The 22,786-nt window shown below is 39.4% G+C and overlaps 10 protein-coding genes across 10 annotated transcripts; 8 read left to right on the forward strand and 2 right to left on the reverse strand. All coding sequences in view use genetic code 12, as the record gives it.

Moving 5' to 3' along the window:
- Positions 1 to 867: 867 nt before the first annotated feature.
- On the forward strand, positions 868 to 2,223 carry ERG13 (hydroxymethylglutaryl-CoA synthase; the record flags this gene model as incomplete). Its single annotated transcript, XM_051753991.1, has 1 exon — positions 868 to 2,223. The coding sequence occupies one exon, from the start codon at positions 868 to 870 to the stop codon at positions 2,221 to 2,223; it is 1,356 nt and encodes a 451-aa protein (XP_051611049.1).
- Positions 2,224 to 2,369: 146 nt separating this feature from the next.
- KGF57_000449 (uncharacterized protein) lies at positions 2,370 to 3,599 on the reverse strand (the record flags this gene model as incomplete). The annotated part of the gene is made up of 1 exon (XM_051754002.1): positions 2,370 to 3,599. One exon carries the CDS (start codon positions 3,597 to 3,599, stop codon positions 2,370 to 2,372), a length of 1,230 nt encoding a protein of 409 aa, XP_051611050.1.
- Positions 3,600 to 5,068: 1,469 nt separating this feature from the next.
- On the forward strand, positions 5,069 to 8,350 carry KGF57_000450 (uncharacterized protein; the record flags this gene model as incomplete). Its single annotated transcript, XM_051754014.1, has 1 exon — positions 5,069 to 8,350. One exon carries the CDS (start codon positions 5,069 to 5,071, stop codon positions 8,348 to 8,350), a length of 3,282 nt encoding a protein of 1,093 aa, XP_051611051.1.
- A 374-nt stretch (positions 8,351 to 8,724) lies between these two features.
- Positions 8,725 to 10,368, forward strand: TUB1 (alpha-tubulin; the record flags this gene model as incomplete). Its single annotated transcript, XM_051754025.1, has 2 exons — positions 8,725 to 8,749; positions 9,047 to 10,368. The coding sequence occupies 2 exons, from the start codon at positions 8,725 to 8,727 to the stop codon at positions 10,366 to 10,368; spliced, it is 1,347 nt and encodes a 448-aa protein (XP_051611052.1).
- A 354-nt stretch (positions 10,369 to 10,722) lies between these two features.
- Positions 10,723 to 11,619, forward strand: KGF57_000452 (cytochrome-b5 reductase; the record flags this gene model as incomplete). The annotated part of the gene is made up of 1 exon (XM_051754036.1): positions 10,723 to 11,619. The coding sequence occupies one exon, from the start codon at positions 10,723 to 10,725 to the stop codon at positions 11,617 to 11,619; it is 897 nt and encodes a 298-aa protein (XP_051611053.1).
- A 528-nt stretch (positions 11,620 to 12,147) lies between these two features.
- KGF57_000453 (pyridoxine 4-dehydrogenase) lies at positions 12,148 to 13,194 on the forward strand (the record flags this gene model as incomplete). Its single annotated transcript, XM_051754047.1, has 1 exon — positions 12,148 to 13,194. One exon carries the CDS (start codon positions 12,148 to 12,150, stop codon positions 13,192 to 13,194), a length of 1,047 nt encoding a protein of 348 aa, XP_051611054.1.
- Positions 13,195 to 13,624: 430 nt separating this feature from the next.
- On the forward strand, positions 13,625 to 15,235 carry KGF57_000454 (uncharacterized protein; the record flags this gene model as incomplete). The annotated part of the gene is made up of 1 exon (XM_051754058.1): positions 13,625 to 15,235. One exon carries the CDS (start codon positions 13,625 to 13,627, stop codon positions 15,233 to 15,235), a length of 1,611 nt encoding a protein of 536 aa, XP_051611055.1.
- A 132-nt stretch (positions 15,236 to 15,367) lies between these two features.
- On the reverse strand, positions 15,368 to 16,471 carry KGF57_000455 (uncharacterized protein; the record flags this gene model as incomplete). Its single annotated transcript, XM_051754069.1, has 1 exon — positions 15,368 to 16,471. One exon carries the CDS (start codon positions 16,469 to 16,471, stop codon positions 15,368 to 15,370), a length of 1,104 nt encoding a protein of 367 aa, XP_051611056.1.
- Positions 16,472 to 17,923: 1,452 nt separating this feature from the next.
- On the forward strand, positions 17,924 to 20,854 carry CHS2 (chitin synthase I; the record flags this gene model as incomplete). The annotated part of the gene is made up of 1 exon (XM_051754080.1): positions 17,924 to 20,854. One exon carries the CDS (start codon positions 17,924 to 17,926, stop codon positions 20,852 to 20,854), a length of 2,931 nt encoding a protein of 976 aa, XP_051611057.1.
- A 275-nt stretch (positions 20,855 to 21,129) lies between these two features.
- KGF57_000457 (putative cystathionine beta-lyase) lies at positions 21,130 to 22,290 on the forward strand (the record flags this gene model as incomplete). The annotated part of the gene is made up of 1 exon (XM_051754091.1): positions 21,130 to 22,290. The coding sequence occupies one exon, from the start codon at positions 21,130 to 21,132 to the stop codon at positions 22,288 to 22,290; it is 1,161 nt and encodes a 386-aa protein (XP_051611058.1).
- Between the last annotated feature and the right edge of the window lie 496 nt (positions 22,291 to 22,786).

A 22,786-nucleotide genomic window follows, 5' to 3' on the forward strand; every position in this document is an offset into this window, starting at 1 on the left:
AGTAGCTACTAGTATTTCTTTTACATTTCATGGGCAGAAACCCTTAGCATCCCATTCACTCTCGGTATAAGTCCATTGTAACGTTGCCATCTCTTGCTTCAGAGATCCATCCGGTTTTTCGGGATTTGCTTCTCTTTTTCACACTTGGTTTTTTAATTAGTGGTTGCTCTTTCACAACAGTGGCGTGAGACTGAGGGGCACGTACATGAGTGAGGCGGCTACACAGCATGAATCTATCTGAGTCCCAAGAAGCTGGTGTTGCTTCTGTGGTCTTAAACCGACGTGTGCGTAAAAAGTTGTAAATGTATCACCAGTGTCGTATAATATTGGTTTACGCGACACGGAATATTTGATTTTAACGACACGCGGCATCTAACGATATTTTATATATGTGCTTGGATTATGTAATATGAAACATACACACACACACTCGCTCAACTGTCGTATAGAGATATCGAGAAAATGATACTATACACACACACACACACATGAAGTAATGTCTTAGATTTGGGTTTTGCTATTTTCCATACTAGAGGACACAGATTCGTTCCATATGCTGCGTTGGAAGTGCCCATTCCAGATAGACTCTCTGCTACTCTCCTTGATGGTTGGGCCTCTCTCTCTCTCTCTCTCTCTCTCTCTCTCTCTCTCTCTCTCTCTCTCTGTATAACCATTACACGTCTGAGTTGTCTCTTTATTTATGTTTATGTATTATATGCAGGACTATCGTTTAGCACAAATTTTTCAACACACACACACACAGTTTTGCATACCACTTTCTTCTTCTTCTTCTTCTTGTAAAAATATCATTCACCACTTAAACTACCTTCTTTCAACACTCACACTCACTTCCACATTTGCTATATCATGACCAAGTCTCCTCAAAATATCGGTATCAAAGGTATCGAAGTATACATCCCAGGTCAAGCTGTCAATCAAGCAGAATTGGAAAAATTCGATGGCATTCCTCAAGGTAAATACACCATTGGATTGGGACAAACCAACATGGCATTTGTCAACGACACTGAAGACATCTACTCTATCAGTTTAACAGTATTGTCCAAATTGCTTTCTCACTACTCCATCAACACTGACCATATCGGTAGATTAGAAGTTGGTACTGAAACATTATTGGATAAATCCAAATCTGTCAAATCGGTATTGATGCAGTTATTTGGCGACAATTCCGATATTGAAGGTGTTGATACGGTGAATGCGTGCTATGGGGGTACTTCAGCTGTGATTAATGCTGTCAATTGGATTGAAAGTTCAAGTTGGGATGGAAGAGACGCCATTGTTGTTGCTGGTGACATTGCTATTTACGATAAAGGAGCAGCCAGACCAACTGGTGGTGTCGGAGCCGTTGCGTTGTGGATTGGTCCTGATGCACCTATTGTCTTTGATTCCATTAGAGGGTCATTTATGGAACACGCTTATGACTTTTACAAGCCTGATTTCACTAGTGAATACCCAACTGTTGATGGTCATTTCTCATTGAGCTGTTATGTTAAAGCTATTGATAACTGTTACAAGAATTACTCACGCAAGTTAACTGGTGATAAAAACAAGACGGTTGGCCTCTATGACCACTTTGATTACAATGCATTCCATGTCCCCACTTGTAAATTAGTCACAAAGAGTTATGCCAGGTTATTGTATAATGACTACAAGTCAACCCCAGAAAAGTTTACTGATTTAATTGATGAGCAAACCAGAAAACACATTGATGCATTATCCTATGAAGATTCATTAACTGATAAAGTCTTGGAAAAGACATTTGTCACATTGGCCAAAGACCAAACTAAAGCTCGTGTTGAACCTGCATTGAGGGTCCCTACAAACACCGGTAACATGTACACAGCATCAGCTTGGGCATCGCTTGCATCAACCATTTACTACACCACCAAGAATGGTGAAAATTTGCAAAACAAGAGAATTGGAATTTTCTCCTATGGTTCAGGATTGGCATCAACTTTATTGTCAGTGGTTATAAAGGGAGATGTCTCTAAAATCACCGAGGTGTTGAACTTTGATTACAAGTTGGGAGAAGGACGTAAGATTGAATCTCCACAAGCTTATGTCGATGCAATTGGATTGAGAGAAGATGCGCATTTGCAAAAGAGTTTCAAACCAAAGGGGTCAATTGATAATTTGCCAGTTGGAACTTATTATTTATTGGAGGTTGATGACAAGTATAGAAGGAAGTATGGTGTTAAAGAGTAAAAAAAGAAAAAGAAAAAGAAGTGCTGAAGCGACTGTGTCTTTTGCTATTGAATTGTCAATGTGATGGAATGTAATTATGTATGTTGTATAAGCATTGAAGGTAATGTACTTCTAATTCCAATCAAACGTGATGGTTGTGGCAATCTTTAGATGGTTAATAGTGTAAATTGTATACGACATTGACAAAGTAGATAAAGTTTATACATTTCAAAGTTGAGAAATGCTTGATGGATCTGCATGAAATGGTCAGTGTTGGGTGTTGTGAGGTGTGTGGGATCCGTATCTTCATACTCGTGCATCTCCAAAGTCTCATTAAGACTGCTAAGTATGCCCCTATTTATTCTCATTTTAAATTTAGTCACCGCAAACCACAATCTGCTTGTCCAGTCTTGCAAAACAGGACATTTTCTCACCAAATAAACTTTACACAACCGATATTCGAATGCTAGCAATTGGGCTACATTGTAAATGAGCTTGATCTGAAATCTTAGGTGACATTTGGTCCTCTCCCATCTGATATGTAACCGTCGTTGATAGTTTATTTGCAATAGAACACCGCCAAGTTTTGATATACTGCCTTTTGTGAATGGATGATGGTTAGGAGAAGAATGAGTAGATATGATGGCAGGCTTCTTGAAACGGCAAATCAAAGACGATGTTAGCTTTTCGAGATTTAGTATCCTGTGCAAGCTCTCCCATGTGGATACATACTCTTGATGAGGGTCTGTTCTGTTTGTAAATGGATCAACCTCTTTTTGAAGTAAGATTGGTGTACTCTGGCGCTCTAGAACCGTTTGCTGGCTCTCCATTTTCTTATCTTTACTGAACTCTTTCCTTCTCGTGGCAAGTATTCCTCTGACTTGCATCTTGCTCCACATTATTTTACGTGATACCTTCTTCCTGAAATATTTTACTGTTTGTTTCAACTGTCGTTTCTGTTCCAAGTGCTTTCTTTCCTTTTCCATTTGTCTTGCCTGCTCCATATCTTCTTGCTTCTTTTTGTCGTGATATAGTCGGATCCAATGCCTTTCATTTTTTCTATACCGTTTCACCAGTCTTGTGTATGCCTTCGTTTGATCCTGCTGTATCTTGATTTTTAGACCGTTTAATTGACTTAGATGCTCTTGGTATGATTCTTGGTCTGCTTGTAGTAGTCGCATTGAATATCCCCTTTCCTCTTCATCTATGTATCCTTGGTTTTCTTGAGCATGGTCTTCTTCATTTGTTACTTCGGACTCCTTCAATGATCTGAGAGTAGTGTATGGTTTCAGGGACACCCATTGGGGACTGATAGTATGACCACAACTCAAATAATTGAACATAACATCTTCCTCAAGCTTCAATTTGAAAAATAATTGTGCGTAACCATGAGACATCCCATTATCGTATAAATACGCGATATTCCTTCCTCGTTTTCGAAAGCAGGGCGGTGATTGCTTTTTGATAAGAGATTTTTGTGGCAGACAATGTCGGCTTTGTTACAGTTGGGTGTGGATTGAATACTCTACTTCAGATGTCTCCGTCGAAAATGTTCGAAGGATCATGAAAAGAAAGTATTTTTCATCTGTTGTACATCTTTTTTTTTTTCATTGGGTGTTCTGATCTTCTACAACGGGATAGAAGTCTGAGAGAATGGCTGTATCGATCAATCATTAGTCAGCAAAGAGAATAGAGAAGGCGAGTGGAGGACAATGACGTACGTGTCACAAATGAAAATAGTGTCGGTCATCTGTATAATATAACTGTCAAAGCTAAAAGAACACACTCTTCTTACTATCTATATGCAGATTTATGACGAGGGCCAAGTATTCTGTGAAAAAGTCAGCTTTACTTATTTTCTGAATGTCAGAGTAAGTTCAAGGAAGGAATAAGCACTGGAGAATATTATTTTGTGGTCTGTTTGGGTGCAAAAAGTTTGACAAAAAAAAAAAGGAAAAAAGGGCAGAAAAAAAAAAAATCGGTCTGTTTGTATGGCACATGACGTACGATATAAACTGAAAGACAGAAAACAAGAGTATTCTGTTATGCTACAGGAGTATCCCCCTGTTTTAAGTACAGCAGTTGATCACTAGAACTATTTGACAGAGATTTTGAAGTCACTTTTGTATTTCAAGAGCAATTGGTAGCAATGCATGAATACGTCGCACCAGCCACAGTCCTAAGTTTAGAATCTGAAATGGCCGTGCTCTTACTTGAAAATTGAGCGCAAGTGGTTTCCTCTGATAAGATTTAACATCAATAAATACCAGCTCACTGAAATACAAAAATCACACCCTTCATTTCACAGCCCAAAGTAAACTGTCATAAATTGTGTTTCATCATCTTGTGAAATTAAATCACGTGGACCAAAATTTTACGACATGTCACAAAAATCAAGATCATATAGAGAGCATTTTTTGGGTTGCTATGGATAAAAGAAAAAAAAAACACGATTGAAAGTAGAGTAATTTCCGACATCAATCAAGACGGGACTGTATCTGGAGTGTTATAGTTATATCAGTCGCATCTTGTGAAATGATCACACTCTACTTCTACTGTACATCAGTCATATGTTTTTCTTTAGTCTTCCATCTATAAACTGTGTATGCATAAAACGTATAACCTCCTCAAAGTAAAATGGTTGCTACCAATTCCACAATTTGATTTTAAAGTTGCTACTACAATGACCCCTCCTCATCATTTGATATATCTATAAATACCTCCTCGAATAATTTAAATTACTCTTCTACATAGTTTATCAAATCACAAGATCACACCCAACTTCTTTCACCTCACCCCCCCCCCCCCCTTTACCTTTTTTTGTATTACTTGTCCTTTTTCTTTCCCCCTCCCCCCCCCCCCCCCAATGAGATTCATTTGGTTAGCGTGCATCTTTATTCAATTGGTTCAGGCCAACTATGGCTTTGAAGAATGGAGCAACAATGATTTGAAACAGTTTTTACAAGACAACAAAGTCAAGCAAGACCCAAGTTGGGATAATGCAAAATTGATTGAAGTTGCCAATATTGAGGCCAAGAAATTGGAAAACGGTTACAACAAATTAAAGAGTGAATTGGACAAGCAATTGAAACCAAAAAGAAACAATTTGGAAGATTATTTGAGCTTTAGTTACTTGTTTGGCTCTTCAAAGGATAAGAAGCCAATTCTGGATTGGTTTTTCGAAAGTTGGGATTTCGAGTCATTGAGCAAGTTTTTGAAGCATCATGGCATCAAAGTAGATGAAAAGGCAAACAGGAGTGACTTGTTGAAGTCTCTCAAGAGCAAGTTTGGCTCAATTGCCAAGAAGAATAAAGGTTCCAATTTCTATCCTGGTGATTGGTTGTATGAATCTTGGTCCGATGACGACTTGAAGAAGTGGTTAAACAACTACAATATTGAATTTGATAAAGCTGCTTCAAAGAGCAGCTTGATTGAAAAAGTCAAAGAGTACAACTACAAAGCTACCAATGATATCATTGATACCAAGGATGCCTTGTTTGATTCATTGGACTTATTTGACAAATCTATTTTCGACAGAAGTGGACAAATTAGAGACGAATTTTTTGAATCTTGGTCTTATTCGCAATTGCGTGAATGGTTGTACTTGCATGGTTTCATCAACACCAAGCCAGATGTATGGGTTGGTGATTTAGATAAGGAAACTTTGATTAAAAAGGCTCAAAGTTACAAAAGCTATCTTCTTGATGATATCCAAACTTGGTTACAACATGCTGAGAAAAAGAGTGAGCCTTGGTTATCCAAAGGGGAACTGGGAAAAGGTGGTAGAGGAGCCAAGAACTTGATCAATGATACATTTTTTGTTGGAATTGAAAACTGGTCCAAAGATAAGTTGCGCGAGTTTTTAAATGTACGTAAAGTGCCATACTCCATCTTTACCACGAGAAAGCAATTGGTTGATTTGGTTAAAGAGCATAGAGGTGATCCAATTCACGTCGAGGCCGATGCCTATATTATTGATAACGATATCTCCACCAATTCGATTAAGGAATGGTTGCGTGAACAAGGCCAAAGTGTTGAAGGATCAAGACAGGATTTGATTGCTGCTTTCCAAAAACAATTCAAGAGTCATGGCTCTGGTAAGGAAAACATTGATTCACAAATCAGGTTGCACAAACCAGATTTGGAAAGTTTCAAGCACTACTTGACCAGAAATGTTGTTGATGCCGAATCTGTTGATGAAGGCAAATTGAAGAAGGCATTCATCATTGTTGAAGAGTATTTTCAAAAGGCGGTTGAGGTTGCTCGTGATGAGTTGAAAGAAGCAGAATACTCTGTCGAAGAAGCCTTGCAAGAAATACAAACCCAAAGTTACGAATACGCTGGTCGCTTTTTGAATGAGATCAGCGACGATGCAGAAAAGTTCTCAAACTTGGTTTATGATGCAAAATTGGCTAGTAATCAATATGCTCGATCAACGATTGGATCGTTAATTAAAGATTGGAAAAAGGTACAGCAATCATTACTTGGCGGCCAAGGCAAAGGGTCTTCCTCTTCATCATCCTGGTTCAGCAAAGGCAAGAAGGAGGTAAACAACGGCGGGCAAGCAGTTTTGGACAATGCCAACGATCAATACCAAGCTTTGGCTCAAAAGTATGACGAGTATGCTCAACACGCCAAGGACTTGTATGATGAGTACTTAACCAATGCAGGTGACTCGGTTGATGATGCAACCAAGAAAGCTGGTAAGAAATATGAAGAGTTAGCCAAGGATGCAAACTACAAATATGATCAATACAAGAAACTCTATGGCAAACAAGCTGATGCTGTTGCTGAAGCTGCAGGAAAGAATTATGAACGTGCTGTTCAAGAAGCCAACAAACAATATGATGCATATTCCAAATTGATTAGTACTAATTTGGAATCTTTACTCGGAACTGCTGGCAAGCTGTATGAATCTGCAGCTGCTGAAGCTAGCAAGAAGTACGACGAATATGCTGCTGTTGCTGGTGATGCTACTGATAATGCCAAGAAGGAAGCTGGAAAACAATATGAATTGGCATCAGCAGAAGCAGCAAAGAGATATGAGGAGTACAAGAAATTGGCTGATAAAAAATATCAAGGATTGTCGAAGCTTGCTAACAAGCAGTTCTCAGAGTACTCCAAGTCGGCAAACAAGAAGGCTAATGAATTGTCAGCGGAAGCTGCCAAGCAATACGAAGAAGCTGTCAAAGCAGCTAACGCCAAGTACGATGAATATAGTAAACTTGCCGGTCAAAAGTATGATGAATGGTCCAAACAAGCTTCATCTAAAGCTGGTGATTTGTACAAAGAGGCTGGTAAACAGTACGAAGCTGCTGCAAAAGACGCTCTGGAGAAATATACCAAGTACTCATCTGCACTTGGAGCTTGGGCTAGTGATGTTGGGGCCAAAGCTAAGGTCAAGTATGATCAATACTCGGACGATTTGAGCAAACAGGCTTACGAGCAATATCAAGTGGCGTCAAAAGATGCTGCTAAGAGATATGACGAGTTTTACAAATTGACTGGTAAAAAGTATGACGAGTATTCTGAAGAGGCATTGAAGGCATTGGACAAGGCTTCCAAAGAGGCCGCTAAACAGTATGCCGCCGCTTCAAAAGATGCTGGTAAGAAGTACGATGAATATTCCAAATTAGCTGGAGACTTGGCTGTTGAGTATGGACAAAAGGCTAGTGATTTGGGTAAAGATGCTGGTGTTAAGTTTCAAACTGCTTCAAAGGAAGCTTGGAAATCGACTCAGGACAATTATGTCAAGTACACGCCAGTATTCCAAGATTGGTTGAAAAATCAATACCGCTCCGTATTATACCACTTGGGAATATTCAATACTAAACTCACTGATGCAGCCGGTGCTGCCAAGGATGAGTTGGGTGATAGATGGGATAGTATTGTCAAGACTTATTCCAATGCTGATTTGAAGTCGTATTTACGTTCATTTGGATACAATTACAATTGGTTGTCTAGTTTGAATCGTAAAGAATTGTTGACGTTGGCTGAGGCCCAAAACAAGTTGTTTAACGGATACAAGTCGTTGAAGTGGGAAAGACCTATTAGTGAAGTGTTGGAAGAAAAACTTGGGTTGGTGAAGCGTCATCCTGAAGGAATAATACAACACGTTAAGTCATGGTTGGGCTTGAAGTGGTATTGAGAAAACTTAAGAAATGTGTGTGTATACGTGTGTATTATTTAGTAGAATTCGTGAAAGATGATGAATTTAGTTGAAGAAGCTGTTACCTTGATGTAGTTTGATTGATATTAAACGGTGAAGTTTGGTAATATTGTATATGATTGCCCAATTAGGAATATTATGTAATAGATTACGTAAAGTGTAAACAAACTCAAATTTTTTTTTTTTTTTTGTTTTTGTTTTCTGAATCAAACACCAAACACACCTAAAGATACACCCTTTTCTTTAGCCCTATTTCTTTAACGATAGATAAATCGTACACACACACACACACACACACGTACACTACTTCCATCAATCAATCAATCACTGTCGTATAAGAATACTACCACACAATGAGAGAAGTCATTAGTATCAACGGTATGTACTACGATGTACAAATGTGGGAAAGAGAGAGAGAGAGAGACGAGTGCGGTAGTTGTTGCTGATTTACAAAGCAAAGTATAACTAAATTCTACGAGCCGGTTGCAAACCAAATCAAGCATCAACAGTTGAATGTTATGCGATCACTTCCATGCCGCACCCGTCAAGCAAGCAACTTGACTATGTTTTAATGGTGATTGCCGAATCTTGATATGCTTACGACCTCAAAGCGCGTCTTTTTCCCTAGTTTTACAAAAAATTTACACTCTTCATATACTAACCGCCACCGTATAGTTGGACAAGCAGGTTGTCAAATCGGTAATGCCTGTTGGGAATTGTACTCCCAAGAACACGGAATCAGACCAGATGGATATTTACAAGAAGGATTAGATAGACCAAAGGGAGGTGAAGAAGGATTTTCCACCTTTTTCAGTGAAACCGGATCAGGCAAGTATGTTCCTCGTGCTTTGTATGTTGATTTGGAACCCAATGTCATTGATGAAGTTAGAACCGGTGTTTACAAGGATTTGTTCCATCCGGAGCAGTTGATTGCAGGTAAGGAGGATGCTGCCAATAACTATGCTCGTGGTCATTACACTGTTGGAAGAGAAATTTTGGACGATGTTTTGGACAGAGTTAGAAGGATGAGTGATCAGTGCGATGGTTTGCAAGGTTTCCTCTTTACCCATTCTTTGGGAGGTGGTACTGGATCAGGTTTGGGATCGTTATTGTTGGAGCAGTTGTCGTTGGATTATGGTAAGAAATCCAAGTTGGAATTTGCTGTTTATCCTGCTCCCCAAGTTTCTACTTCTGTTGTTGAACCTTATAACACTGTTTTGACTACTCATACTACTTTGGAACATGCTGATTGTACATTTATGGTTGATAACGAAGCCATTTATGAGATGTGCAGGAAAAACTTGGATATCGCAAGACCAAACTTTAGTTCATTAAACAATTTGATTGCTCAAGTTGTTTCATCAGTCACTGCGTCCTTGAGATTTGATGGCTCGTTGAATGTTGATTTGAATGAGTTCCAAACCAACTTGGTTCCCTACCCAAGAATCCATTTCCCATTGGTTAGTTATGCCCCAGTTTTCTCCAAAACCAGAGCCAACCATGAAGCTAATTCCGTTTCCGAAATCACCCAATCTTGTTTCGAACCTGGTAATCAAATGGTTAAATGTGATCCAAGGATGGGTAAGTACATGGCCACTTGTTTGTTGTACAGAGGTGATGTTGTCACTCGTGACGTCCAAAATGCTGTGGCCCAAGTCAAACTGAAAAAGACTGTTCAATTGGTTGATTGGTGTCCTACTGGTTTCAAGATTGGCATTTGCTACCAACCCCCAACCGCTATAAAGGGAAGTGAATTGGCGGGTGCTTCCAGAGCCGTTTGTATGTTGTCCAACACCACTGCCATTGCTGAAGCTTGGAGAAGAATTGACAAGAAGTTTGACTTGATGTATTCCAAGAGAGCTTTTGTTCATTGGTATGTTGGAGAAGGTATGGAAGAAGGAGAATTCACTGAAGCTAGAGAAGACTTGGCTGCTTTGGAAAGGGACTATGTCGAAGTTGGTACAGACTCTTTCCCTGAAGAAGAAGAAGAGTATTAGTGGGAGCCAGCGAGTGGTATAAAGCTTAGCTAGTCAGTTGTTGGTGTCGCTGTGGTGGTGATCTGTTTTGTTTCCTTCTCTATTTCTATTCCATCTTTTTTTATATCTACATATACCCCCCTCCTACAATTTATTGGTTATTAGTTTATTATTTCTATATAGTTTTATTGGAAATGTTTAATATTGAGTATTCTTTGATGTAAGATAGACGACGACATGAGCTCTTGGTAGAGGGTGCTGTCGCGACACGAAGACCACCGACACTGCCAATAAATTTTTTCTGTGCAGAAGATCCAGAACTATTTTCACTCATCTCACCTATTTCTCTTGGTATCACAACTTCGTACTTTTACAATGGCAGACACGGACGACAAAAGAAAATTGCTAGCCAATCCGCTTCATGGTATTGTCATCCCAACTGGTCTTCTTCTTTTCGGCACTTGGCTATTCAGTTGGTCATATATGCCATACACCATTGCCTTCATAATTGTCATATGTTCAGTACAGTACTATTTAGCCACACAACGCCAGGCCTCCATGCACCAAACTATATGGCGTGACTTTGAACTCATTGATCGGACAATGGTTGCGCCCATGACCGCCATCTACCGGTTCAAATTGAATCGCGAGGATGAAGTGTTGGATATACCTACTGGCCATCACTTGTCTTGTGTTTTCACAGTTGATGGAAAGGATGAATTACGATACTACTCTCCCATTTCGAACCAGTTTGATGCTGGGTTTTTTGATATTTTGGTAAAACATTACCCACAGGGCAAAGTGACTAGCAAATTGGCATCGGTGCAAATTGGGCAAACTGTCAAATTCAGAGGACCAGTGGGCACGTTGGATTACAAGCCAAATTCCAACAAGGCATTGGGCTTGATTGCAGGTGGAACTGGTATTACTCCCATTTTGCAAGTCATCACCAGAGTGATTACCAATCCTGAAGATGAAACTGAGCTCAAGTTGATTTTTGCATGTCAAACTCCCAATCAAATCTTGTTGAAACTGGAGCTAGACTCGATAGCAGAAAAGTATCCCAAGTTGTCAGTGTACTATACAGTGGATCAGCCAAGTGAGGATTGGGCTGGAGGTGTGGGATACGTGTCCAAGGAAATGATCCAGGACGTGTTTGGCGACGAGAAAGATACAAAGATTTTGATGTCGGGTCCACCAGCTATGAAGAGTCATGTACATGGATTGCTTGAAGAGTTGCAATGGGATAAAGAAAAGATCTTTTATTTTTGAGTGAAGAAGGAATAGGGATGTGTATTGAAATGAACATAATAGAATAAGCTTTGCAGGAGAATGTTTGTTAGTTTGTTGAAGATTGTAGTTAAAATCGGAAAATGTAAAATGGGGTTACTCCGATTCGGCGAAGGTGATAACAAAATGCCTCATCCGAACAGTGTACTCTCTTGATACTCTCGGCTCCGATGGTTAGTGTCGCTCAAAGTGAACTCGGTATACGGTCGAGGCTTAAGAGATCTCTTTTGGATCTATGGGGCTCGATAAATGATTGTGTGTTCCGGAGTTATTTCCCCATTGAGTAATGACCGCAATTTCATCGAAAAAAAAAAAAAAAACTACATTGTTCCGAAACCATTGAGCAATTCACCTTCACAACACCTCACAGTCGTCTCACAAGGGCAATTAACTGCTACCATCATATATAAGCAACCCAATTGTCTTTAATTTTCGTTGACTTCTGATTGCACTATTCCTTTTAGCAAAGTTAAATACAGAAGATTCACAAACGCCACAGTATATCCCGCAATGACCTCACAACCAGTTGAAATTCCCGGAAAATTTGGATTCGGTACTATGTCGATGACTTGGACATCACAACCACCGTCATTTGAGCAATCCATCAACACATTGAAATTTGTAACTTCGCACAATGAATACGGAGTTAAATTGCTTAACGGAGGTGAATTTTACGGTCCTAATGATGTCAATTTGAAGTTGCTTCAACAATTTGTAGCCGCCAATGATCCTTCCATTAATGAAACTTTGATTATTTCAATCAAAGGAGGGGTGGATGCACTGAATTTGAAGCCTGATGGATCCAAAGAATACATTAGTAAGTCAATTGAGAATGTTGCATCGTATTTTCCGAAAAGTGGACCCAGGCCCAAGTTGATTTTTGAAGCCGCTAGAGTCGATCCTCAAGTGCCATACCAAGATACAATTAAGTACATCAAGGAGTATGTCGATAATGGGACAATTGATGGTATTTCCTTGTCTGAAGTGGGAATAAACTCCATAGAGAAAGCTACGGCAATAGCACCCATTTCATGTGTTGAGTTGGAGCTTTCATTGTTCTCGCAAGATATAATCAACAATGGAATCTTGTCGTTTCTTTCGGAAAAGCAGATTCCAATTATTGCTTACTCGCCATTATGTCGAGGAATATTGACTGATTATTGTGTCGAGCATGCCGATACTTTCCTTTCAGAAATCCCTGAGGGCCATTTCAAGCATACGTTGGATAAGTTCCAACCGGAAACTTTCAAGCAAAATTTGGTGCCATTGAAGAAACTTTATGCATTTGCTCATGATGTGAAACATACAAGTTTGGAAAGCTTGGCACTTTCTTGGATCTTGAAAATATCAGGACATTCCAACTACAAGGGCATTGACAAAGTGACGAGAATTTTGCCTATCCCATCTGGATCCACTATTGATCGTGTAAAGTTGAATTTCGGCAATTTTGTTGAATTGAGTAATGATGACTTGAAAGCAATTGATGAGATCTTGAAGGAGAATCCAGTCAAGGGGTTAAGATATAATGCTCATGCTGAAGGTTCTTTGTTTCAATGAAGATAAAGGTATTTTGCTTTTAATTGTACATAGAGGGTGATTAAATAAGTGTGTGTTGAAAAAAAAAATTAGCACAAATTTGATGCGAAATGTAAACCCATCATCACAGCAGTATTTTGTAACAAAAACAGTTCATAACTGATTATTCAATAGCTTAAGCTATCATCAGGTAGTGTTGTTGTACGTGAATCAAGTACCAACTGTTTGGTTAATTCTTTTTGCCGTATGTCTGAGTGGAACAAAGAGAGAGAGAGAGAGAGAGAGAGCACAAAAACACCACACGAATATTATTTAGTCGATGAAAATCAAGACCAGATTTAGAATGTCGACGCCTCAAAGAACCATTCCAACAATTCAGGTTCGGAATTGCACATAATAAGACGAGCTTTAAAGGCAAAGCATTCATCAACATTCACTGTCTAAGAAGAAGATGAGATTGTTCCACCTACTATTCCTTCTTATTACCAACTTGCTCCAATTTTCAATTGCCAAACGTGTCACCAACGTGAAACCAACAACGCCATATCGGAAAGTGTTCCTCAATTACCAAAACAATGGAATATGTTTGCTCGCCAACGAAACTGAGCTAACTCACTTCGACTTGGAATTTGAATTCGATAGAGATAATGAAACGGTTCCCATTTTGATCTTCAACTACCGAGATTTATTCCATTTTACCAACTTGCCCAATTTTAATGATTTCTTAAACCACACGTATCTTGAGGAGCAAATCGAGGATTCTGGACAAGACAAGAGCTTGCTCCTTGTTGATGAAGGAAGGAAACTGGTTTATTTCAATCTACAAGTAAGGGATATTGCACGCGGGTTGCCCAAGCTGGTTTGGTACGATGTGGTTACAAACAAGACCACGTATGTGCACTACGATGTTGAGGAACCGGGTACGTATTGTATCTATATGCCATTGTATACTTATGATGGTGAGCTCATCCAGCCAACGAACTACAAGGCCAGTTTATCAGTGGAGGAGTTTCAACCCGTGAGTGTGTATCATGACATTGCATCATCGTTGAATATTGGCATCTTATTTGGGTCAAGCTTGCTTATATTGAGTTTTTTGTATCCGGCTATTCGAGCTGGGAAATTTGATAAGTTGCCACCGGTGGTTCAACAATTGAGCCAGTTGTTGGCAGTTCATACTGCATTTACGTTGATTCAGTTGGTGCTTCGTTTGGTTTATTTGTTCTTGCCCAATGATTTCATCTACACATTCACTGAAGTTTACTTTGGGTATTTTGCCAATTTCTTGTTGAGGTCGTGGCAAAAGTTTATTATGTCTCAAGTTTATTTTGGATTGGGGTATGTCAATATCCCCACAAAGTCCTTGAAATTTCTCAAGATTTCAAAATTCATTTTCCAATGGGCGTTTATTGTCGGTCTTTTCACCGAGTTTATTTTTGATACGTGTCTCGACATCCCACAACCAATAACTGGCATCTTGTATAATGGTCAACCTTATCTGATTTACAAAAAATCAATTTTGGTTAATAATCTCTATGCCAATATTGTCTTTAATCAGAGTTCCGATTTATTTAAGTACGTTTTCAAATACGGATCTCACGTGCAGCTCTTGTGTGGACTCCTTTTGCAAGCTTCCCGATTCGCAAGTGGATTCTACTTAGCTTGGAAATTGAGAAAAAAGTCCAACTTGGCTAAACCAATGTTTACAACGATATTGATTCATTTGATTGCATGGACATTGTTTGGTAGGCAGACAATCTATGTTCTCTTTATTCATTTGAAATTTACTGGAGTTTTTGATGTTGGTGAAATGTTGGCTAATATGGGACACTTGATTGAGAATTATGAAGTTAAATGGTCGGCGCTTGCCTTGGTGGAGATTTTGATGCTTTGGTTTATCTGGACGGCGAAAACACCTCGTGAATTTGACATTGTTTCTGAGTTTGACGGCAGTGCAAAGCAAGATAAGAAGGTAAATCACGCCAAGAGAGCGAAAGGTAGCAAGAAACTGACTGGTGAAAAGAAGGTGAGCAAGAATGTCGAGAAAAGGGTGCTGGCCTGAACCAGTGGTGGTGACAGAGAGGAGGTAGGAAAGATTGAAAAATCAAAGCAAATCAGTCTCAGGTTGATACAGTTGTATCCATACATTAGAGATTATAAATCTGTACCATGTATCAGTAGTGTTCTTTACATATCAATTTAATTGTCTTCTCATTCTATATTCCTTCATTGCTTCTTGAAACAGCTGAATGATTTCATCGCTTCTCAATTCAGCTAATGATCCAGCATTATACAACTGTATTACTCGATTGTCAATGCCATCGTCAACCCCAACTGTAGAGTCCACGCCACCACAACCATGATCGGTATCGTTACAGCCGTCACGTTTTGCGTGTGTTCCAAGGTCAGTTGTATCTCCTTCTTGCTTACCTTCCTCATTTTTCCGCTCTTCCTTGACATCTTCAACAACTTTGTCAAACTCAGATTGACAAAACAGGGTGCCAACTTCATCCAAAGAGACAGACGTCAATGATTTACTTTGCGTATAGTGCTTCCATGAAGTGAGGAAATAAAATCTTGAAAATTGTGTCAATAGCCTGCGTTGTTTCAATGTTAGCGACTTGCTTTGCAGAATTTTGTTTGCCAATATAGGGTAATGGAAAACTTCATATGCAAAAGTCAATGAAACTGCATGGAGCAATGTAGTTTTAGTCAATGGGGATTGCGATTGGCTGATAAAGTAGTTCAAGTCTGATATTATTTCGTTAACTTGTTGTCCTTTGTAGTTGTTGTTGTTGGTGCTGGTGATGGGGTGAAGCGTAACAAGTACCTTGAGAAAGCTGTTTATACAGTCTTGAGCCATTGGTGGAGATGCCGTATCGATTGAGGTTAGAATGTAGTTGATGTGGCTGAGTAATTGTCTTCGGAGGTTAGGTTCAACAACCTTGGATGTCTTGATGTATAGATAATAGTATTCGAAGTACAATACCACTAGTCTGTAGTTTCCATCAGTCAACTGATTCTTGTAAAGGTTGATCTGGTTAATTATTTGGTTATAGATTCTGATTTGAGTTTTAAAAATTCCCTGCAATGTGGTCTCTGGTTGGCCGTGTGGTGTAAATTTGTTGTTATTTGTCTCATAATTCAAGAACTGTCCTACTATTGATAATGAGGGAGTTGGCAATGTTGTACTTGTCGTTGCGAAAGGCAGTACTGGGTCTTTGAGTACTTGAAATAAGCTTGGGTCCACCTCTTCAAATATGCGTTTTAGTAAATAAGTTTGAATCTTGGTGAACATGGTTATCTGTAGATATGTGCTATGTGATGGAGGTGGAACTTGCGTTGTGAGTTTGAATAATTAGACAATTAGAATTGGCATTTATAGAAGTAGTCCTCATTTATTTACAATTTGCTCAATATTTTTAGAAAAAGAAACTACATGAAGAGATCTTAGCGTCAACTACATCATTCATTATGTATTTTTTGTTGAGTGGGTAGGGTGGGCCGGCACAAGTAAGCAGAGAGAAGCACTGGTCTTAAGACTAAACTTGAACAGAAAGAAATGAAGAAAAGAGTGGAATTTATTAGCCCACAGAAAGTTAAATGACGTGTTTCTAATTATTATTTTGTCCTTCCTGTCAGTTGATGTAACATTCTCTTCGCATGAAAAGAAAAGAAAAGAAGGAAAGCTAACAATGTAATTTCGTTTCTTTTCAGGGTAGAGAGTTGAGTTGTTGGCATCACACTCTTTTTTCTTTTCAATGGAGTAATGTACAGTTGAGTTGTGTTGGAAAATATGATTGCAAAATAATATAAATTGAAAACATTTGTAAAACTTGAAATAGTTTTGTGTCATATGCCACTGGTGTGTCGTCGATTAATCAATGTCAGAACAGCTGTCATTACGACAAGTGGCTGCACTAAAGCAAATCCTGTTACAAACAACTCTACACGCCATCATGCGGGTAATGAATAGCCTTCTGTTTCCCGTGAACACAAACATAAGCACAAGCGTAACCTCGATTGGCTTTTGAAACATATATGTAATGAGTAATCAGCACTGCTTGCAGTATTACTGGGATTCAGGAATAAAACAAATGACAGCTAGGGTTTGTTACTTCCTCACGCCTTCCTTTGTAGCTTTGACTTGAAGTTGGAACAATGCCATTTCTTAGGCAGAAAATGTTAGGAGTAGAGTTGACGAGGATATCATTGGATCACGAAACAAATGGTAATTAAAGGCTGAGACGAGACGGAATGAATCAAGCCACACAAAACTGCAAAGAAGATAAAAATAAAAATTTGTAAACAAACAGTGAATAAATTATAAAGCTCAGTCCCAAATAGGAAATACATCCATACACACATACTGACTCTACGAAGAGAAGGAAACGAAAAAAAAAAAAAAAAAAAAAGAAATAGAAAAAATTAAGCTTCGAGGGAGAGACAAGAGAGATCACTCAAGGGATACACACAGAAGGAAGCGATTAACACAGCCTTGCCTTATTTAAACTCAATTTGAATAATTGGACTATATATATAGCTACAAGTGTCAGTGTAACCTACCCATCCACTGACCGGAAAAGCAGCTACATCTACCAAACTACACAACTCAATCTTAAATTTACGGTACCCCAGACAACGCGTTTCAGATCAAAGTATGAGTTATAATAGACCCAATAATAATGGAAATGATCCAAACCATCTACACCCGAACTACAACACCAATCACCAAAACAATCTCTATAGAATGCCATCTGATGATTTTGATGATGATGATGATAATCTGTCCTTGGAGTTTTTGGATCACAATACGAGCCATACTCCTTTAACACAAGGAGTACACACTACTTACCATCCCAGCAATGCATCAACAAACTCACTCAATTTCAATGACCGCCAAACTGCTCCACCACCCATCTATCAACAAAATGCATCAACATCTTCCCTCCATCATGGCGACTACTACAATCAGCCCATTTTCAGTGCTCCGCCACAAGTTCAAGGGGACCCTTTTCAAGAAGACTATGAAATGCATCAGTATCAGGGGTATAACAACAACAATGCCAACACTTACAATTATAATCATGCTTTCGTTCCTCACGCATACTCTGACGACGATCAAGAAGAACGAGAATTTGACCAGAGGATACAGTACAACCAATTTGAAGGTGATCACTACGATTTGGCTACTGCTAGCTATGTTGATGATGATACACAACCGGATTTTGTCCCAGTGCAAAACTTGGTTGATGAAGAAGATGAAGAAGAGGTTCCAGACAGTCCGTTTGGTGACAATGAGAATCGTGATTTTCAACAACCTCCAGATCAAGAAGAAGTGAGGGCCAAGAAACCCATCAGAGCATCTGGTATCAACGGTCATTTGGTGCTTGACTGCCCAGTAGCTGGCGAATTGCTCTCCAAGTTTCCGGATTATAACAAGGAAGAGAAAGATGGAGGATTATCGAGAGAATTTGCATTTATGAGGTATACCGCAGTTACTTGTGGTCCTTCTAATTTCTATCGCGATGCTTACATCTTACGTCCTGTGCACTACCCTATTCCAAGACAAACGGAAATGATGATTGTAATCACAATGTATAACGAGGACGATATCCTCTTGGGAAGAACTTTGAAAGGTGTCTTCAAAAATATTAAATATCTTGAATCAAAATCAAGATCATCTACATGGGGTAAAGACTCTTGGAAAAAAATCGTTGTTTGTATTGTTAGTGATGGAAGAACAAAGATTAATGAACGAGCTCAAGCGTTGTTGGCGGGATTGGGGGTTTACCAGGAAGGGTTGGCCAAGAGTAGAGTTGATGATAGGAAAGTGCAAGCTCATATGTATGAATATACCACCAGGGTCGGTATAAGCTCCGTTTCGGATGACGTTGTCAAGCTCACCACAGAAAAGATTGTCCCTGTTCAAATGTTATTTTGCTTAAAAGAAACAAATGCTAAAAAAATCAATTCCCATCGTTGGTGTTTCCAAGCAATTGGACAAGTCTTGGACCCCAAAATTGTAGTGTTGTTGGATTGCGGTACTCAGCCAACGGGTAAGTCTCTTTACAAGTTATGGAAGGAGTTTGATAATGACCATCGAGTTGCAGGCGCGTGTGGAGAAATCATTGCCTCGTTGAAGAAAAGACAAATGATTACAAACCCGTTGGTTTATGGACAGAATTTTGAGTACAAGATTTCAAATATTTTGGATAAACCTACTGAGTCTTCATTTGGATTTATTTCAGTGTTGCCGGGTGCCTTTTCTGCATATAGAAATATTGCATTACAAAACGATATCAATGGCAGAGGTCCCTTGGAAAAATATTTTAAAGGAGAGTTCTTACATTCCTCAGGTCAATTGGATCCTCAAGATGATGAATATGAAATGAAGCGAGCATTACTTAAAGAGGAAGCGGGGATCTTTACCTCAAACATGTACCTTGCCGAAGATAGAATCTTGTGTTTTGAATTGGTGGCAAAACAAGGGTGTAATTGGGTATTGCGGTATTGTAAATCAGCTAGAGCTGAAACTGACGTTCCTGAAGGCTTGGCTGAGTTCATCTTGCAAAGAAGAAGATGGCTTAATGGATCATTCTTTGCCGCTATCTACTCGTTAGTCCATTTTTTCAAAGTTTGGCAAAGCTCCCATTCTTTTAGTCGGAAAATCATGTTGCACGTTGAATTTTTCTATCAATTGATCAATTTAATTGTGTCATGGTTCTCCATAGGGTCCTATTTCCTAGTGTTTCGAATCTTGACTACATCATTATCAGATACGGATTTGCATTTTGCTCCGGGAAATGTTTTGTCGGTGATTTTCCTTTGGTTGTACTTGGCATCCATCGTTACTACATTTGTCCTCAGTTTTGGTAACAAACCAAAGGGAACAGAACGATTCTACATTGTTATTGTCATTTTCTTTGCTATATTGATGGCGTATATGATCTTTGCCGCCATTTTCCTTGCTGTTCATGCGATCCAACAAATATACAGAGAGCAGTCCTTTTCCGTGCAGTTATTTTTCCAAAATGCTCAATTCAGGGACTTGATAGTGGCCACTGCTTCCACTTATGCTTTGTACTTCCTCGCATCATTCTTGTACTTTGAACCATGGCACATGTTTACATCATTCGTTCAGTACTTGCTTCTATCCCCGTCCTATATCAATGTCCTCAACATTTATGCATTTTGTAACATCGATGATGTGTCATGGGGTACAAAGGGGGATGTTGGTGGTAAATCGCTTGGTGAGGCGAAGTTACGTGAAGATGGTACTTTCGACGTTAGTGTGCCCATCCTCAAGGAGGAAATCAATCAATCGTATTTAAACCAGTTGGAGAAAATTAGAGATCCAGCACCACCACCGGAAAAACAAGTTGAAGTCAATACCGAAGATTATTATGCATTCATTAGATCCATGACGGTTTTGATTTGGATGATTTCGAATTTCGTTATCGTTGCCGTGGTGTTGGAGACTGGCGGGTTCAATCAATTGGATGGCAGTGAAAAGACAAACACGTCGGAATCAGTAAAGACTACAAGACTGGAGATTTTCTTGACGGTGATTTTGTGGACGGTTGCTTTTATGGCGTTGTTTAGGTTTATCGGCTGTATTTATTACTTGATCAGCCGATTGGGCAGACGAATGAGACGCAGTGAACATGCAACTAAATAGAAGGGGGAATTTTTTTTGCCATATATTATATGATTGAATAGAATATGATAATTTACTATTTCTTTAAGAACCACGTGAGCGCAATGCTCGATCCAAAGTCGCACCACAGTTTTCTTCCTCACCACTAGTCTGCGCTACCAAATCGGAACTAATGAGTCGACGAGTTTCTCCAAATGGCTTAGTCTGCAAATTTTCATAAATTATACAAACTCATTCCATCTGGTTGTCCAATTCACATCCAACGCAAACTCAACACTGTAAATAATCCATTAAAGATGTCGCATTTCTCAACAAAGTCAATCCACGGTGGCGATCACGTCAAACCAACCAACGACGTGATCTCACCAATTCACATCACAACCACATACAGCTACTCCTCCAACCCCGACGAATTGGTCCCTGGGGGCTTGACTGATCCCACTACGCTTGTATATTCTCGTGAGAACCACCCCAATGCAGCACAAGTGGAAGCCATTGTCGAGGCCATCACTGGGTACCCCGCTGTCGTTTACAACTCGGGCTTGTCTGCATTCAATGGATTGATCACCCACGTCAACCCGAAAACTGTTGCTATTGGGCAAGCGTACCACGGATGTCATGGAATTGTTGATATTTGGAAGCGTAATTATGGAACTAAGGAAATTGATATCGACCAAGGGGACTATTCGTCTATTGGTGCTGGCGACTTGGTGCATTTGGAAACACCCGTGAATCCATATGGAACGTACTTTGATATCACAAAGTATGCCAAAAAAGCGCATGATCAAGGTGCGTTGCTATCTGTCGATGCGACCTTTGCTCCACCACCTTTATTGAACCCATTTGAATTTGGTGCAGATATAGTTATGCATTCCGCTACAAAATTCTTTGGTGGTCACTCTGACTTATTAGCTGGGTTGTTGTTGATCAAGGACCAAGCTACAAAGGAGAAGTTGCTCTTGGATCGATTGGTCCTTGGTACAAACATTGCTAATTTGGAGAGTGCATTATTGGTTAGAAGCTTGAGAACTTTTGAATTACGTGTTGCAAGACAAGCTAAATCCGCTGAAGCTATTGTCAAGTTTCTTGATGACCATAAATCTGATTTCCCGCAGTTGGATAAGATTTACCATGGTTCATTGCAAACTGACGAGTTTATTGCCAAGCAGTACCCCAATGGTCACTCACCTGTGTTTTCCATTGAGTTGGATACTGAATTACACGCAAAATCGTTCCCATCTAAGTTGAAGTTGTTCCACCATGCTACTAGTCTTGGAGGTGCAGAAAGTTTGATTGAATGGAGAGCAATGAGTGATGACCATATTAGTAAGAAATTGTTACGGTTATCAATTGGATTGGAGGATCCTCGTGATTTGTTGATTGATTTGGTAAATGGGTTATCTAGTGATGGTGGTGCAGATTCGTTGGTTGAAGAGATCAAAAAATTGAGTGTATAGAGAGGTACTGAATTGTAAGTGTGGTTCTTAGGCTGCTCATATAATGACTACTTTTGACTCAATGTTTAACTGCATGTACTCTACTACGTCATCAAAGAAATCATGAATCCTACGAGACAAAAAGTACTTCTGAGAGCTGTTTCTGGAAATAAGTGAGGAATAGAGTACATTGTCTTCGGCGTTAAACCAAGTGCGTAGATGGGTGAAGATTATCGTGGCAGGTGTTGAAATGCAAAAATCACCCCCACCAGTCGATATCCGCACCATTCCGCAAACTGGAAAGTGATATTCTGAGGCTGATTGTACAATTCTGATTTACAAGCAGCGCTGAACACTGAGTCTTTGCCAAGCTACAATCCGTTATCTGAAAAAAAAAGTGGTGATCAAAAAAAGGATCTCCAATTGATACCGGGACAGCATGAAACCCCGCCAGTTTAGTTGCTCGAATTTAGGTTTCAGGATTCATGCAATCACGGACCGAGGCTGTCATCACCGA

This window comes from Candida theae (assembly GCF_024610275.1).
Source record: "Candida theae strain CBS 12239 chromosome Unknown scaffold54, whole genome shotgun sequence".
NCBI classification, from domain to species: domain Eukaryota; kingdom Fungi; phylum Ascomycota; class Pichiomycetes; order Serinales; family Debaryomycetaceae; genus Lodderomyces; species Lodderomyces theae.